This window comes from Diabrotica undecimpunctata, chromosome 9 (assembly GCF_040954645.1).
Source record: "Diabrotica undecimpunctata isolate CICGRU chromosome 9, icDiaUnde3, whole genome shotgun sequence".
Taxonomy (NCBI): Eukaryota; Metazoa; Arthropoda; class Insecta; order Coleoptera; family Chrysomelidae; genus Diabrotica; species Diabrotica undecimpunctata.
The window spans coordinates 100,466,374-100,484,177 of NC_092811.1; the positions used below are offsets into that span (position 1 = coordinate 100,466,374).

Below are 17,804 nucleotides of genomic sequence, written 5' to 3' on the forward strand. Positions count from 1 at the left end.
GGTCCCTTACAGAAGAAACATTTGACTTCACATACTTCGGAATGTGCCAGTTCGCCGCAGTTAATGCAGCGATCTTTACTTTTACAATTTGTTTTCGTATGACCAAACCTCAGACAATTAAAACATTGTGTAACTGGTGCAATATAAACATTAACTAATTTAGGCATGCCGTAAAAGTATACTGTTTTCGGCATTATTACACCTTTAAAAGTGAAAAGGGCTGTGCCTGTTGGTTCATAAGTAACTGTGTCATTTTTGTACACTTTTCTATTAAGTCTTTTAACATTTAATATTTCAATATCAGTACCCGTACTACAACATTCTAATAATTCCTTATCACCAATCTCTATGTCTATTTGTCGAATTATGCCTTTACAAGTTACAAAATTAAAAGGAATATAAATCTTATATCCCTTGTCTAGTAGAGTTTTATTATTTAAAAATTCGTTTGCTGATGTGAAATTGATAAATTCAATCGCAATCCTATTTAAACCTTTACTATATATTTTTTTAATGTCTTTTAAATTTAAGTTAAAGATATCGCGAGCAATTTTAATCCCATTAAAAGCACCTACTTTAGTATCAGGTATATTTGTCGATTCTAGGTATACAAAAAAAGGGCCATTGTCTTTTTCAGAGTAAACATTGATAATTTTTTGTTCCTGTGCTTTATCATTCTGAGAAGGACAGTGGACGTTAGATATATTATTATTTATATTTAATGCGGAATCTAAAATTATGTTATCAGGTGGCTTATGGGGGGATGTACCCCCCTGTTCGTTATTCATAATCCGAAAAGCCAGTCAGAGTCAATTTTATCATAAACAAAATGTAACAAAAGAAAGATAAAAAATTATTAAAATAAGCCTATAAAAAATGAAAGAAAAATTTATTCAATAAATTAAGCTGATGCTCAACTTACCCAGACAAGACAATTTGGGTATGTTAGTACAAAAACCTCGTAGTGTAGTCGTAGTTTGCGAAGCGATGCACACACAACGAACAACAAAACGCAATTGAAAACCTCAAACTTAAAAATTCAGAAAACATTACTACCACAGTATAGACAACAATTGACAAATGTCTGCGGCCCTGATATGGTTTAGAACCAGATTACATCACGGTCGCCAACAAATAGTGCTGGCGAATCGCCTCGCAGCGAAGCCATAAAAAACAGAAGAAGAAGAAGAAGAAATGTACATAACCAAGCAAATTTTGTTTTATTATTGTTGTAACTTGTAAGTGCTTGTAACTTGTAACCAAGTAGTTTGTGACTAAAAATTGTATTACAATGAACAGGGAGTATTCCTCGAATGTGCCAACATATAATGGTCAGTCATATTGGAAGAATAAGAAAAAAAAGAAAAACAGTCAGTTTAAAAGAAGCTCGGAATCAAATTCATATAATCAAGGTAGTTCACAGTTTTTATTTGATGAAAGAGGTAATTTACAACAAAGTAATAATAATCCACATAGAGTGTCTAATGGAAAAGACTTTGGATATAACTATTCTAAAAAGCAAATCAAGAAAAATAGAAACAGGTCAGATATGTTACATATTAATTCAAATTTCAACCATAAAACTGAGTGGCAGGATAAAAGGAAACACTTAAATGAAAATCCATCCACAAATATTTTAAGTAAATCAGAAAAACATCAGCAATTGATGAAAGTACCAAATAAAAACAGTAAAAAAGCTAATAATTCTTCAAATTCTGATGAAACTTTTACTGATTTAATAGCTCAAACAGATGATAGTGATTTATTTTACTTTGACATTATGGGTAATTTAAATAATACATACAGTCCACAAAGCACTGTATTTGGAAAAAGTAGTCATACAACTGTGGTGGATTTGGTTGATAGTGATCTAGAAATAAGTTACCAAGAAAAAGATAACAATATCCATAAAACTTCCAAAAAAGTAGATAGTAATCGAAAGATTCAGACACCAATAAAAGAGAGTGTTGAAGCACAACTTGAAAAAATGTTTGTTAGTCCCAAAAGCATTCATTGTGAAAATGTATCAAGTAGTTTAGTAAAGTCAATCGGCAGCAATAATGAGTTATTAGATGATTCAGTTAATTCCATAAAGAAAAAGAAATTAGCGGATCATTCTCATTTAGAAAATGTAAGTATTAATAAACATTCTAGAACAAATTCAGGTAACATTTTGGATGTTTCATATAATGACATCTATAATGAATTAAATGATTTAATTAAATCCAAACAGAATAAATCCAAAGAATGTCCCAATTTAGAATTAGCAAATAATATTAGTGGTCTTTTTAAAGAAAATCCAGATGAAAAGTTAGATGTTTCATATATTGACATACATAATGAATTAAATGACTTAATTGCATCCAAAAAGACAAAGAAAAAATCAAAAGCATGTCCTGATGTAGAATTGGTAAATGCAGATAGTCATTATGGTAAAAATGCAGATGGAGTAGATGTTTTAAATATTAACAGCAATTGTCCAGTAAATGACTCAATTAAACCTAGAAAGAAAAAGAAAAAATTAAAAACATGTACTGATTTGGAATTGTTAATTACAGATAGTCACTGTAATACAAATTCTGATGAAAGAGTGGATGGTTCAAAAATTGACAGTGTTTGTTCATTGAATGAAACTGAAAAGTCTAGAAAGAAAAAGAAAAAAATGAAACAGGACCCTGATTTAAATTTGGCTAGTGACAGTGTCTGTCCATTGAATGACACCGAACAGTCTAGAAAGAAAAAGAAAAAAATGAAACAGGAAACTGATTTAAATTTGGCTGGTGCTGGTTATGATGATAGACTAAATTCAGCTGAAATTTTAGATATTGCATCTAATGACAATCATAATGCAGTAAATGAGCCAATTAAACCTAAGAAAAAAAAGAGAAAATCCAAAGAAGGTGCTGATTTAGAATTGAAAGACATACACTGTGAGTTTGGCCAAAAACCCAATGAAGCATTAGACATTTCCTATTTTGACATTATTACTAATGAATTAAGTGAATCTAAATCAAAAAAGAAAAAGAAAAAAAAATACAAACCTGATTTAGATTTGGCTGGTGCTGGTCATGATGAGAGTGAAAATTCAACTAAAATATTAGATATTTCATCTATTGATAGCCATAACATATTAAATGAATCAATTAAATCTAAGAAAAAAAAGAAAAAATCCAAAGACTTTGCTGATTTAGAATTGACAGACATACAGTGTGAATATGACCAAAAACCTGATGAAACATTAGATATTTCCTATCTTGATAATACTAATGAATTAAGTGACTCTAAATCAAAAAAGAAAAAGAAAAAAATGAAACACGAACCTGATTTAGATTTGGCTGGTGCTGGTTATGAGGACAGTGCAAATTCAATTAAAATATTAGATATTTCATCCATTGATAGCCATAACACATTAAATGAATCGATTAAATCTAAGAAAAAAAAGAAAAATTCCAAAGACTTTTCTGATTTAGAATTGACAGACATACAGTGTGAATTTGGTCAAAAACCTAATGAAACATTAGATATTTCCTATCCTGACATTATTACTAATGAATTAAGTGACTCTAAATCAAAAAAGAAAAAGAAAAAAATTAAACACAAACCTGATTTAGATTTGGTTGGTGCTGGTTATGATGATAGTGAAAATTCAACTAAAATATTAGATATTTCTTCCATTGATAATCATAACACATTAAATGAATCAATTAAATCTAAGAAAAAAAAGAAAAAATCCAAAGAGTGTGCCGATTTAGAATTGACAGACATACAGTGTGAATTTGGCCAAAAACCTAATGAAACATTAGATATTTCCTATCCTGACATTATTACTAATGAATTAAGTGACTCTAAATCAAAAAAGAAAAAGAAAAAAATGAAACACGAACCTGATTTAGATTTGGCTGGTGCTGGTTATGATGATAGTGCAAATTCAATTAAAATATTAGATATTTCATCTATTGATAGTCATAACATATTAAATGAATCAATTAAATCCAAGAAAAAAAAGAAAAAATCCAAAGACTTTGCTGATTTAGAATTGACAGACATACAGTGTGAATATGACCAAAAACATGATGAAACGTTAGATATTTCCTATCCTGACATTATTACTAATGAATTAAGTGACTCTAAATCAAAAAAGAAAAAGAAAAAAATAAAACACGTATCTGATTTAGATTTGGCTGGTGCTGGTTATGATGATAGTGCAAATTCAATTAAAATATTAGATATTTCATCTATTGATAGCCATAACACATTAAATGAATCAATTAAATCTAAGAAAAAAAAGAAATATTCCAAAGACTTTTCTGATTTAGAATTGAGAGACATACAGTGTGAATATGACCAAAAACCTGATGAAATGTTAGATATTTCCTATCCTGACATTATTACTAATGAATTAAGTGACTCTAAATCAAAAAAGAAAAAGAAAATAAAACACGAACCTGATTTAGATTTGGCTGGTGCTGGTTATGATGATAGTGCAAATTCAATTAAAATATTAGATATTTCATCTATTGATAATCATAACACATTAAATGAATCAATTAAATTTAAGAAAAAAAAGAAAAAATCCGAAGACTTTGTTGATTTAGAATTGACAGACATACAGTGTGAATATGACCAAAAACCTGATGAAACATTAGATATTTCCTATCTTGACAATACTAATGAATTAAGTGACTCTATATCGAAAAAGAAAAAAATAAAACACAAACCTGGTTTAGATTTGGCTGGTGCTGGTTATGATGATAGTGCAAATTCAATTAAAATATTAGATATTTCACCTATTGATAGACAGAATACATTAAATGAATCAATTAAATCTAAGAAAAAAAAGAGAAAATCCAAAGAGTGTGCTAATTTAGAATTGACAGGCATACAGTCTGAATATAGCAAAAAAACAGGTGAAACATTAGATACTTCCTATCCTAATGTTAGTGATGAATTTAATGATTCAAATAAATCTAAAAAGAATAGGAATAAATCAAAGAAAGAACCTGATTTTAATTTAACATGTACTGGTAATTATGATAACCAAAATTCAGATGAAGTATTAGATCTTTTACCTTATAGCCATAATATTATATCAGATGACTTGATCAAATCTAAAAAAAAGGAAAAAAATGTTGATTTAGAAATATCAGGCACAGAGACTCAATACAGCAAAAACCCAAATGAAATGTTAAATATTACACATAGTGAGATATGTGAACAATTAAATGGCTTAATTCAATCTAAAAAGAAAAAATCAAGTGAACTTAAAAACTTAGAACTGTTAGACACAAATAGTGAGTGCAAGTCTCCCATTTTATTTTTTGACAGAACTATTAAATTTAAGAAAAAGAAAGCAGAAATACCAGAGGTAGATTCACAATTCAGCAGTCCAGATCAACCAAATGTAACTGAACCTTGTACTTCAAAAAAGAGGAAGAAGCACTCCTTTGATGACACAGAATTTGGAGTATCTGAAATAGGAACGCAATATTCTAATAGTAATAGCATATTAATTGATCCTTGTACTCCAAAAAAGAAAAGAAAAAAAGATTCGGAATTAGCAAATGCTGAGTCCCAATCATCTAATACTTTGGCCGATCATCTGAAAGAGCAGAAAGAAAAAGCAAAGGAGGTAGTGCATGCCTTAAAGAATAGTGAGGATAGCAATGTATTAAGTGACTCATCTACTCCAGTGAAAAGGAAAAAAATAAAGGAATCTCCATTGAATGAGGATATTGAATCAATATCAATATTATTTGGAGTTAATCCCCCACAAAAAGAGACCATGGAACCCATAGTAAATCTTGACTCTAGTTTCAATTCCCCTGTATCTAAAAAAAAGCAAAAAAGAAAATTAAAGCTAGAACCTTTGCATACTAATGAATTAATTTCAACGAACGATTCTTTAGGTCGTGAGGACAAAAACAATTTGTCAGTTAAAGACACTACATGCAAAAGAAATGCAAGTTATGAAACTGACAATGAAAGTATGTGTGTATTGCCTAACAAAGAAGATGAAAAAATGGGTTATGATGGTGAAGTAAGTTCTAGAATAGATGTTAAGGGTAAAAAAGAACAAACAAAGCAGAAAAGTATAAATGAATATTTAAATGACAGAAATTTGGTTCCAAAAAATGAAGTATTTAATACTTCAAGAGTTAAACCAAAACTTGGTTATGAAGTTGATATTTATTTTAAAACTACCACACCAGATGTGAAGAGAAAGAAAAAAGAACATTCCCAGAAATTAGACTCATCATCTTCAAGCGATATTGAAGACACTCCCAATGATAATGTTAACAGCAAAAGAATTTTAAAAGACCGTAAATTACTGTATTTATCAAAGTTTGCTTCTATTAAGAGTGATAAAAAAATACAAACTAAACTCACTGATTGGGTGGGCAAACAAAAAGTATCAAAAATATATTTACTCAACAAAAATGAGGTGAACGAATCTGAGGTACAAATAAATTCGTCACACGGAAGAGAAGACAGTCAAGTTTTTATAAAAGAAGAAAATGACAGTAATAGTAAAAACAACAAGAAAAAACAGAAAATAGAAGATTCTTCTGATGATGACCTGGACAATAATCTCAGGCGTAGTCCAAGAACAAGCAAGAGAAGGCCGAGTTATAAAGAAGTAGACTCTAATAGTGAGGGTGAAGATTATACTAGTGAAGATGAAGATAGCAAAGAAAAGTCTTGCAGGAAACAAGGTAATAATTTTGTTTCAACTAATTTGGATTTCAACAAGCATGTTATGTGTAGCATTACTACTTAAATATTTTTTTATTTCAAATGTTTTGCCAAATTGCCCTTATAAGATAATAGTTTTTTCCAAACAATATTTAGATAATATTGCAGGCTTTGAATTATTGTTTTTTATACAGATTTTATATGCAATCATTGAATACCCCAACAAAAACCAAAAAGGTAATTTTACAGGAGACGATAAAAATGTTTTTAACGAAACTGGTTTTAATTTTTACCTACATTGTTAGTTAAGTGATTATTTAACGCGTTTCGAAATGTTCTCATATTTTTGTTTAATACTATTTAAATTAGTCTTCTTCTAGTTCCATGACCGTTATCGATTGTTGGATATCATATTCGCTATCGTCGCCTTATTGACAGCAGCTCTGAATAACGATGTAGTCGTTTTTTCATACTGTTCACTTAGATTTCTTAGTCATGATGTTCTTCTTCTACCATGACCACGTTTACTTTGGAACTTTTCCTGAATTATTATATTTTTCAGGGTGTCTCAGTAGATCAAAGTGTGATCAAAGTATTCCAGCTTGTGTCTCTTTATTATATTGACCAGTTGTGTGGTTTGGTTTATTATTATATTAAAAAAAAACAATAAATAAAGACCAATATATCTAGTGCTCATTCTATATTTACAAAACATCAAGTTATTACAGAAGATTTGCACCAAATTTTGATTATCTATCACTACTGTCGAATAAGTCGGTTTCACTTTTCTCCTGCTGTGAATCTTGTGATTCCGAAGAATCTTAAAATCCTTTATATATTGCAGTAATGAAATCCTTAGGTTCCCTTAAGTTTTGGAGTTTTTTTGATGTACTGGAAGATTCGCAGTGTAGAGATCGTTCACGTTACATTCCATTAACGCAACTAAATCTGCGTTAGGTTTAAAGGGAAGAAAGTTTCGTCTAAACTACATTCATTTTACATATTCCCAATTGTCAACAAACGCACGTGAAAGCCAAACAGGGTCGTACTGAGATCGATTATATGATTTTTAAAAATATTTATTTTTCAAACTATTAGTGTAAGAATTTTTTGAAATTTAATCATTGTGAGCAAAATTTAATGTTTCATTGAAGAAAAATGTGCTAAAATAAAATATTCATCAACTGAGAGATACATATAGTCTAGGCGGGATCTGTTTTTTGCTGGAATCCCTTCAGGATGTGCCCAATATCGATAATCACGATATGCGCCAGTCGCAAACCCTGTGCTAAATTTTTTATTTAACAAAATCTGAAACAATTGAAAATTTTTCATTTTTTTGCTCCTATTTTCGTTTATAATTCGAAAAATATTGATCCTAGAGAAAAAATTATAAAAAGTTAAAAGTTTCGTTATTCAATTTTACACAATATTTCGTTAGCTAGAAATTAAAAATTTAATGTTTATTGTTGAAAAATAGCAATAATTGGAAAAAAAAGTACAAAAAAATGAAGTTAATCCTTTAAATGTTTTCGACTTTATAAACTTGACTTACAAGCTCCATATTCCGCCTAAAAAAACCTTTTAATATGTTTAAAACGTGTGCTAAATTTTGTTAAGATCGGTTGGATAGGTTTTGCATAATAATTTTGCAATCCAGCATACTGGAAAAAAATCGCAAATTTTAAAATTTATAGTAGGCCCTAAATAAGACTCTCAGATAGTTGCAAATTTTTTTACATATAAAGGAAGGCTCAAACTTTTAAACGCTTTTTGTAAAATTCAAATCGGTTCACTAGGAGAGTCTAGAAAAATTTTTAAAGTTAAAGTTTAAAAAAATAGCTTCCTATGGAAAATGTCCATTATGGTCTGAATTTCTACAGATCTCTCCCAGTCTAATAACAAAGTGAACATTTTTAATAAAGTAGCATTGTCATAAATTTATCAAAGCATAAAAACATACCATTTAAATTACTCTAAGGTACTAATTTTAATTACTCTGAGTCTGAGGAGCTACATGTGCTGCTGACTTCGTCTGGATTTATTATTATGGGTTCGATATGGTTCTCTATCTTATTGTTCAACTTCCACATTTTGGACTCGACTTTTTGTTGAATGTGTTGCACACATTTCTGCCACGTAGTTGGACTAATATAATTTATTGCATCATAAAAAATATTTTTCATATCTGCAAATTTAAGACGCGTTGTCCAATACGATGAAGGAGTTGTCTTTTAATCGGGGCAGTATATTTTTGAACCAATTTTCGAATGATTTTTCGGCCATCTCTTCATGGTAGTCCGCACTCTTTTTTTATTCAACCACCAACAGCCCTTCTGGAAAAAACCATCTTCACTGCCAATGTAACAGATTATTAGTCTTTTTCCTGAAAATTTTATTATTTTAAAAATTACTTGAAGTGAAAAAGCACATAAACATTTACCTGCAGGATTTTTTAACCCTTGTTTATAAGATGTTACCGAATTGTCGACCCATACTTTAGATTTGATGTGACCAGCGTTTAGCCAAGTCTGGTCTAAGTAGTAAATTTTGCGGTTTTCATTTGTGTGGGACTTAATTTTTATCAGAAATTCTCGTCTCCACAAGACAATTTCGTCCCGGTCCATCAAAATGCTGTTTCACTGACTACGTTGAAACTTAAAATTTATTTCTTTCAATAATTTAAAAAACGTAGTTCTTTTGAAGTTAGGCAAAACCGGATCTTCATTAAATACCCCAATATTGTGGGTATTTCATTTCGAAAAAAGAATTGATGGATTATTCTTCTTATTGCTTCTCTGTCAAATTCATCCAGCGAGTTAACAATTCTTTTACGATGCTCAACTGATTTTGGTGTCGACAATGTTCCCGTAATTTCATATTTATGAACCACATTGCGTACACTACGGCTACACACGCATACAATAGATAAAAAGTAACAATATTTGTTAAATAAAGTGAAAATTTCTGAAAAAGGACTACGAAAAAGCTTTCGATACCATAGAATACACGGCCGTAATAAACGATATGCAAAATTGTAGAATAGACAGAAGATATATTAACTTAATAAAAGAAACTATGAACCAAGCTACAGCTACATACTATCTAAATGAAAATGAACACACGAACCCTGTACCATTAAACAGGGGAGTCAAACAGGGAGATAGTTTATCACCCAAACTTTTCACCTTAGTTTTGGAGGACGTTTTTAAAAACCTAAATTGGAAATATAAGGGAATAAACATCAATGGCCGCTACCTCAGTAATCTACGATTTGCAGATGACATAATCCTGATAGCTACTGACCTACAAGAAATGCAAACCATGCTTTTAGAACTACATACCGAATCTTCTAAAATAGGACTGAAAATGAATTTAAACAAAACAAAAGTCATGCACTCCGAAGACACCGTGACAATAATAAACGATAAAGTTATAGAAAAAGTTGAAGAATATATATACTTAGGACAAAAAATAATACTAAATAGGTAAATTCAAACTGAAGAAATATGCGGCACAAACATGGACAATCACAAAAAAGAATATGAATATACTTAGAGTCACTCAACACGCGATGGAAAGAGCAATGCTAGGTATATCACTTAAGGACAAGAAAACAAACACAGATAAGACAGAAAACCAAAGTCACCGATGTGGTGCAAAAATCATTAAAGTTGAAATGGGAATACGCTGGACATGTAGCTAGGAGCGATCTAAACAAATGGCACAGATCAATTTTAACCTGGAGACCATACCAACACAAAAGACCCAGAGGCAGACCTCCTATGAGATGGACAGATGATCTGAAAAGGACTGCCGGGAAAAATTGGCTACAAGTAGCGTACAATAAAAAACAATGGAAAGGAAAACTCGAAGAGGCTTATGTTCAGATGTGGACATGAATGGCTAGACGAAGAAGAAGAAGAAAGTGAAAATGCGCACTCTAAAATAAATAGTGGAGAAACAATATCAGTACCTGTTTTATCTGCTACTCTAATAGAAATCGCACTTTTCGACATTGTAGGGTTCTCCTGCATTTCCGTTTTAAATACATTTATAGTCATTTCCTTCATTTTAACGTCAAAATGTCCCTTTACTGGTGTTTTTTTCCATTTTTTTTTTTTTCAAAACCAAGTCCATGGAAATAAATGCAAGGAACAACACGCTATTTACTATCGACCATATGCAGATTGAAAATGTGGAAAACTTTACGTATCTTGAAAGTGTCATAACAGAAAACGGAGGTACAGAAGACGATATTCGTATGAGGATACGAAAAGCCCAACAAGCTTTCAGCACGCTCAACCCTGTTTGGAAATCTGGCGAGTATACTACAAGGACAAAGATCCGAATATTCCGATCAAATGTCATGTCTGTTCTACTCTACGGATGTGAAACCTGGAAAGTGACAAACACCCTCACAGACAAACTGCAGGTCTTTGTTAACAAATGTCTACGAAGAATTATTCGTATATTCTGGCCTAACACCATCAGAATCGAAGATCAGCTACACCTGACCGAACAAAAGAGGGTACAAAATGAAATTAAGTTCAGAAAGTGGGGTTGGATCGGTCACACACTCCGAAAAAATAGTTCCAGTATCGCAAAGACTGCCCTAGAGTGGAATCCACAAGGGAAAAGAAAAAGAGGTCGCCCAGTACAAACTTGGAGAAGATCCATCATGGACGAGATAAGAGGCCAAGGAAAGTCTTGGAATGAGGTGAAGGCCTTAGCACATAATAGAACCCGATGGCGCGTTATCACTGAAGCTCTATGCTCTACTTAGGAGTTCAAGAACCTTTATATATATATATATATATATATATATATATATATATATATATATATATATATATATATATATATTGTAATAAAACCAGCATAATCGAAAATATCGGTCAAGTTATGAAACTGCATTCTGTATACTTTTTCAAGTCCAGAAATATTCCATTCTCTCACGATAAAACCTCACCAAAGAACAGCTTCGATTGACATGACATTTGGCATAAACATAGCTAAAATGTAAATAAAAAAAGTTATTTTGTGCCGACGTGTGTTTTTGCCCTAGGGGTGAGTTTCGCCCATTCTCAGGGGTGAAAAAACATACTTTCAAAATAAGTCAGGAATTGGATAAACTGACTAATTCTAAGCAACCTTTGTTCTATAGAGTTTTTTCACTGAGTCAATACTTTTCGAGTTATTTGCGAGTGAATATGTTCATTTTTCAACAACAAAAAGACAAGGTTTTTAGAAGGTGTTTGCAAATAACTCAAAAAGTAGGTATTTTATCGAAAAAATATTCTTAGCAAAAATATAGCTTATAAATAGCAAAAAAAAATGGTGTACTTATAAAGCCAGAAGCACATTTGTAGCTAATGAAAAGTAGGTTCTTATTCGTTAAATTCCAAATCGAATATTTCAATGTGAAAGAATAAAAAAAACAAGCACTTTCCCCGACAACGAGTTTTCCCCGAAAAGTGCAACATTTTTTTGATATGTCTCGTTGAAATATTCGATTTGAAATTTGAATTACTTTTCATTAGCTACAACTCTGGTTATACTGAGTCTACAGACTTCATATAGATATAAGTACATCATTTTTTTTAACTTTTTTATAAGCTATATTTTTGCTAAGAATATGTTTTTCAATAGAATAATTACTTTTTGAGCTATTTGCGAAAAACCATCTAAAAACGTGTTTTTTTATTGAAAAATGATCATATTCACTCGATCAAATAACTCGAACTCGTCTTTGTACAAAAATTGTGTAAAATAAAAGTTGCTTAGAATTAGTCAGTTTATTAAATTCTGGACTTATTTTGAACGCATGTTTTTTCACACCCGAGAAGGGGTGAAACTCACCCCCATGGCAAAAGCACACATCGGCACAATAGCACTTTTTTTCTTTGCCGTTAGCTATGTATATGTCAAATTTCATGTCAATCCAAGCGGTTCTTTAATATTTACAGCAAAAACCGTGAATAAATGGACTAAAAAGGAAATAAAACTTTTCTAAACATCAATAAATTAAAATATTGGTTTCTCTTACCTTTATTAAAGTGATTACCGCAAGCTATTTTTACTTTTGATAAACAAATACTTTGTTTTTGGACAATAAAAGTCCACTACACACTATAAAACTTAATACTAAACACGTTAACTAAACTCTAAAAAATAACACGACCAGTAAATAACTTAACAATAACTATAACATATAACACGCAATATATTAACTTTAAAACCAACACGCTACAATTTGAATTTAAACAGACTGGCAAATTTGGATCTGTAACATGAGAATCCGTCTTGCTTAAGGTAATAAATTATATTTAATAGCCTCTTGACGAATGAGGGGGCGAATATCAAGACTTGCATGTGTTTACAGATGGGGAATTTGCAAAACGAATGTACTTTATACTTTCAATATTGTGGAATACGGAAACTGTGATTTTTTTATCCTCATATTTAAAACTTTTGTTTTTTTGTTTTGTTTAACAACAGAAAACGTTTTTGATGTTCTCTCCACTTTTGAATACCACTCTTACGACAAGTAAAGGTATGTGACTTTGCGTTTCTACTTTTCAATCAGAGCAAATTTACGATCACATGGCAAAAATGAATGGCCCCTTTCAGAAAATCGATGGTAGATTACTTTAAACCTTGTCGTTGTGATCAAAGGAGACAACATCTGAACCACAGCCATGTTCTTATTCTGTCCAACACAATTATCGGTGAATAAGTATAGTTCAACAGAAGAATGAACAACATTGTCAACATAGTGTTTTAAAAAAGGTACTGTCTCATTCGCACCTTTTTTTCTTTCGACTTCATTGTACATGTACATAGGTCCTACCCGATTTTACTGAGTAAAAACACTGGCTATAAACCCACAACTGTCTTTTATATAAAATGTCACCTTGTCACCTATTGGTAGTACTGGCACTGGCAAGTTTTGTTGACAGTCAAAGCTAATAACATCCATTTTCTCGCCCGTTTTAGCTTCTTCACTTAACCTCTTCAAGTTGTCATAAAACTTCTGCGCTCTGCATAGATGTAGAGAGTATTCTTGATTCAACTGGGATTTTTCTTCTGGATTTTCCTTCGCATCTATTTGATTTTTGAGTCTGTCACATGCATTGCAGACGTCCGTTTTAGGTTTTCCAACGATGGTGATTAAAGCTGGTGTTGAATATGTTTAGATAAAACATAATGACGGTATTAGATTTTTGTTTTGATACAGGGCAGCGACAACCGCTGATACGTATTTCGACCTCCTTAGGTCTCGTCAGAACGGTATAGCCACTGCTCTGAACCAAAACAAAAATCTCTCCCATCCTAGACAATAGTTATTAAAATAACTATATACGGACGTAACTACACCATCTAAAAACAAAAAGAGAAATCAAACGATTTCTACCTAGCGAAACCGAATTCAAATTTTTACCACTGTGTTTCCTAAAATTTGCGAAACAAACAACGCCCTGTATCAAAACAAAAATCTAATACCGTCATTATGTTTTATTACTTACTTCGTTTGGAGTACCAGAAACTGATTTCACTACGAATTTTGACCAGGATGAACGGCATGTGGAATGCAATTTTAGATTCCCTTGCCGAGTAATTCATCCAGCTGTTTGTTTCGCAAATTTTAGGAAACACAGTGGTAAAAATTTGAATTCGGTTTCGCTAGGTAGAAATCATTTGATTTCTCTTTTTGTTTTTAGATGGCGTAGTTACGTCCGTATATAGTTATTTTAATAACTATTGTCTAGGATGGGAGAGATTTTTGTTTTGGTTCAGAGCAGTGGCTATACCGTTCTGACGAGACCTAAGGAGGTCGAAATACGTATCAGCGGTTGTCGCTGCCCTGTATCAAAACAAAAATCTAATACCGTCATTATGTTTTATTACTTACTTCGTTTGGAGTACCAGAAACTGAATTCACTACGAATTTTGACCAGGATGAACGGCATGTGGAATGCAATTTTAGATTCCCTTGCCGAGTAATTCATCCAGCTGTTTGTTTCGCAAATTTTAGGAAACACAGTGGCAAAAATTTGAATTCGGTTTCGCTAGGTAGAAATCGTTTGATTTCTCTTTTTGTTTAGATAAAAATTATAGCTGATTTAAAATTTTCTTTTCTTATCAGTTTCCCACTGTCTGTACTTCGTTTTAAAGCTGAATGGATATAGTTTAGAAAAAAATAATATTTTTCTACCGTAACACCTCTAAAAATGCTAACATTTTTTAAACAAAAATCTTAAAAATTTAACATTACTTTGTAATATTATTTCTAGCGAGGAAAGTTTTGAGTAAACAAATTCCTTGAGTAAACAAGGAGGTTTTTTTGCATATTCCTGTAATTTGATCTTCCATTTTGTTGGAAATCTTTATTGTGATGTTCGATCCTCTGCTTCTCTTGGATAACAAGTCTTTCCATGTTTTCTGCCTGCTCTCATAACATGTCCAAAGTATTTTAATTGTTGGAGATGGACCTTGCTGGATAGCATTTTGTTGACTTTTAGCTCATTTTAAATTGAAATATTGGCCCTGTAGTCGGCCCACTTCATCCGTGTCAATATTAAGCAGTTAATCAACCACAATGAGCTCACAATTCCACAATTCTTAAAAAGACACGTTTCGGGGTTTCGGCAAGTCGATCCTCAGCTTGACGATATACATGTAAAAATTAACGGAATATTAGTTGATGAGCAACCAAACATACATTTCTCTCCTTACGTATTTAATTGCCAAGTACGGCAAATTTAAATTTGTCGATGCATCATTTGGATTGGCCGCAAACTCTACCTTGCGAGCGCGGGATGAAATGTTATTTCGGGCTGGATAAGTACTTAAGAACATAAGTAATATTTAGTGCACTTCTTCTTCTTCACGTGCCATCTCCGCGACGGAGATTGGCAATAATCATGGCTATTCTGATCATTTAGTGCACGGACTGGCTTTTCTTTCTGGGATTTATTTTTATTTTCTAAAGTGATACTGTGATTACAGTCAAACCATTCAGATAGACCTTCCATAGGCCAGACTGCCGATTTTGTATTCGCGAACATACTTTTTAACAAATTCAGCACTTTAGTAGATAATCCTAAGTAACTCAACTTGTTAAAAAGGGCCTGCCGATCAACTGTATCAAAAGCAGCACTAAGTCCACAAAAATGTATAAACATTTTTTACTCCCCATGCATGTTAGATTTTTACTATACTCGTAAGATTAAAAATGTTGTCTATAGTTGAATAGCCGGTTCTATATCCTGCCTGGAACTCATTTAAAATGTTATTATTTTGTTCCCACGAGGTAAGTCTGGTCAAATTCTTTGGTTTGGTTACTGCATTGTAAGAAGCTAATACCTCGATAACTTTTTTTTACTTTCCATGTTTCCTTTCTTATAAAGAGGAAAAATTATTGCATCAAAAAACCCTGAGGCAAGTCTGGTTTGACGAAAAAATTATTATCAAGCCCAAGTACAAGCACTTTTCCGTTTTCTGGAAGAAACTTGTAGAACTCTGCAGCAATTCTATCCACTCCTGGTGCTTTATTTGGTTTGAAAGAATCCAATGCTATTTGAAGTTCTTCCATACTAAACGGCCGATCTAAATGTTTATTGAGGATAAGCGGTTCTGCATATAACACAGGACCTGCTGTTATCTCATGAAGTTAAAACCTTCCCCAATGGCCGAACTTCCAAACGTATACAGTCCAACAGCCTTCCAAAATTGTTTTATTTTTTTTTGTATCTCTTAAACTCAATGCATCATTCTTATAAAATTCGTTCTTTTTAAAGTCACAAAGGTGCTTGTATTCCTGTTTAACGTTCCTGTATATGTTTGTTGCATAAGTCGAGCTAATTTTTGTAGATACTCTGAGATATGTCATTACTTGCTTCCTCTTTCTTGCGCACTCACCATCAAACCATTGCTGGCTTTGTTTTTGCCATAAAAAGCCTACATTCTCCATTGTGTGCTGACTTTTTTATACATTGCTGTAGTAACTCTAAAGTTATCTCCGGTTGATCAGTCCACTCATTCACCCTATTAATTTCACAAGACATTCTTTCTTTATATTTTTCCGAATCAGTTTGGGTCCAAGTAATTTTAGGAAGCAGTGGCAAAACTTTACTAGTTGATCTCTGACCGCCATCGTCGAAGGTCAACTCCACTATTAGAGGCATATAGTCAAAATAATATTCACAACCTTTAAAAAAATTTTCTACTAAATTTAACATCGGTCTTGATACACATGCAAAATCTATGACAGAACTGTCCAACGGCCCTAAGAATGTATACTCCCCCTATATATCGCCTTTTGTTCTGCCATTCAAAATAACCAAATTAAAGTCGCCACATAATCAAATTACCTTTTTCCCATGATGATTAATCAACTCATCTTTAAAAACTCTTTGTTCACTCAGGCTTGTCCTTCTGCATACCCCATCTTCATCAAACTCATCACCTAGAATCCCTTCCTCCCCCAACCTTCCATTAAAATCACCTACAACTAAACTATTTTCAAAATTCTGATCTAAATTTTCTACTAAAACCCTTTCAACGTTTTCAAAACACTCCTCCCAGTACTCTCGTGGCCTCAGTTACACTGGAATAATGGTTACTTTTTCATCACCTACTTTTATATATATAATCATTTGACCATCCACTTCCCTCAAATTATGTTGTATCTTATGATTTACACCACACAACCATCCTCCACTCGCTCTACCAAAATTGTAACCATTTCAAAAGATTTAAAAGAAACTCATTATATATTTCGATTATATTTTTTTTTAATAAAACTAATAGCCCCATCTATCTGTCAAGTACCTACTTGTAGCCGACTCAAGGATTCTTCTGTAATTCCCAAATATATCCGGTAGATGAGCATATTTTTCAACTTGTCACTCACGCCCAATTTCCAGATTCAGGCGCCATGATAGCGCTTCGCTCTTTTCTGTTAAGACCGTCCAACCGTTAAGACGTGTTTCCAAAGTGGGTCTCAATTCAGAGGTGAGCAAATACATCCTTTTCTTGTCCATATTTCAGATAGATATTTATTTTTTTTAGACCCTTATTGGAGAGGCTATAATGCTGATATTATA

At 32.1% G+C, this 17,804-nt stretch overlaps 1 protein-coding gene across 1 annotated transcript in view; it reads left to right on the forward strand.

Annotated features, from left to right (window-relative positions):
• The first annotated feature begins 1,288 nt into the window (after nt 1-1,288).
• The window catches only part of LOC140450322 (uncharacterized), a 74,457-nt gene continuing 57,941 nt past the window's right edge, over nt 1,289-17,804 (forward strand). Inside the window, exon 1 of the mRNA XM_072543899.1 lies at nt 1,289-6,713. Within this exon, the coding sequence (XP_072400000.1) occupies nt 1,292-6,713 (5,422 nt within the window). The 5' untranslated portion in view covers nt 1,289-1,291. The remainder of the gene's footprint in view (nt 6,714-17,804) is intronic.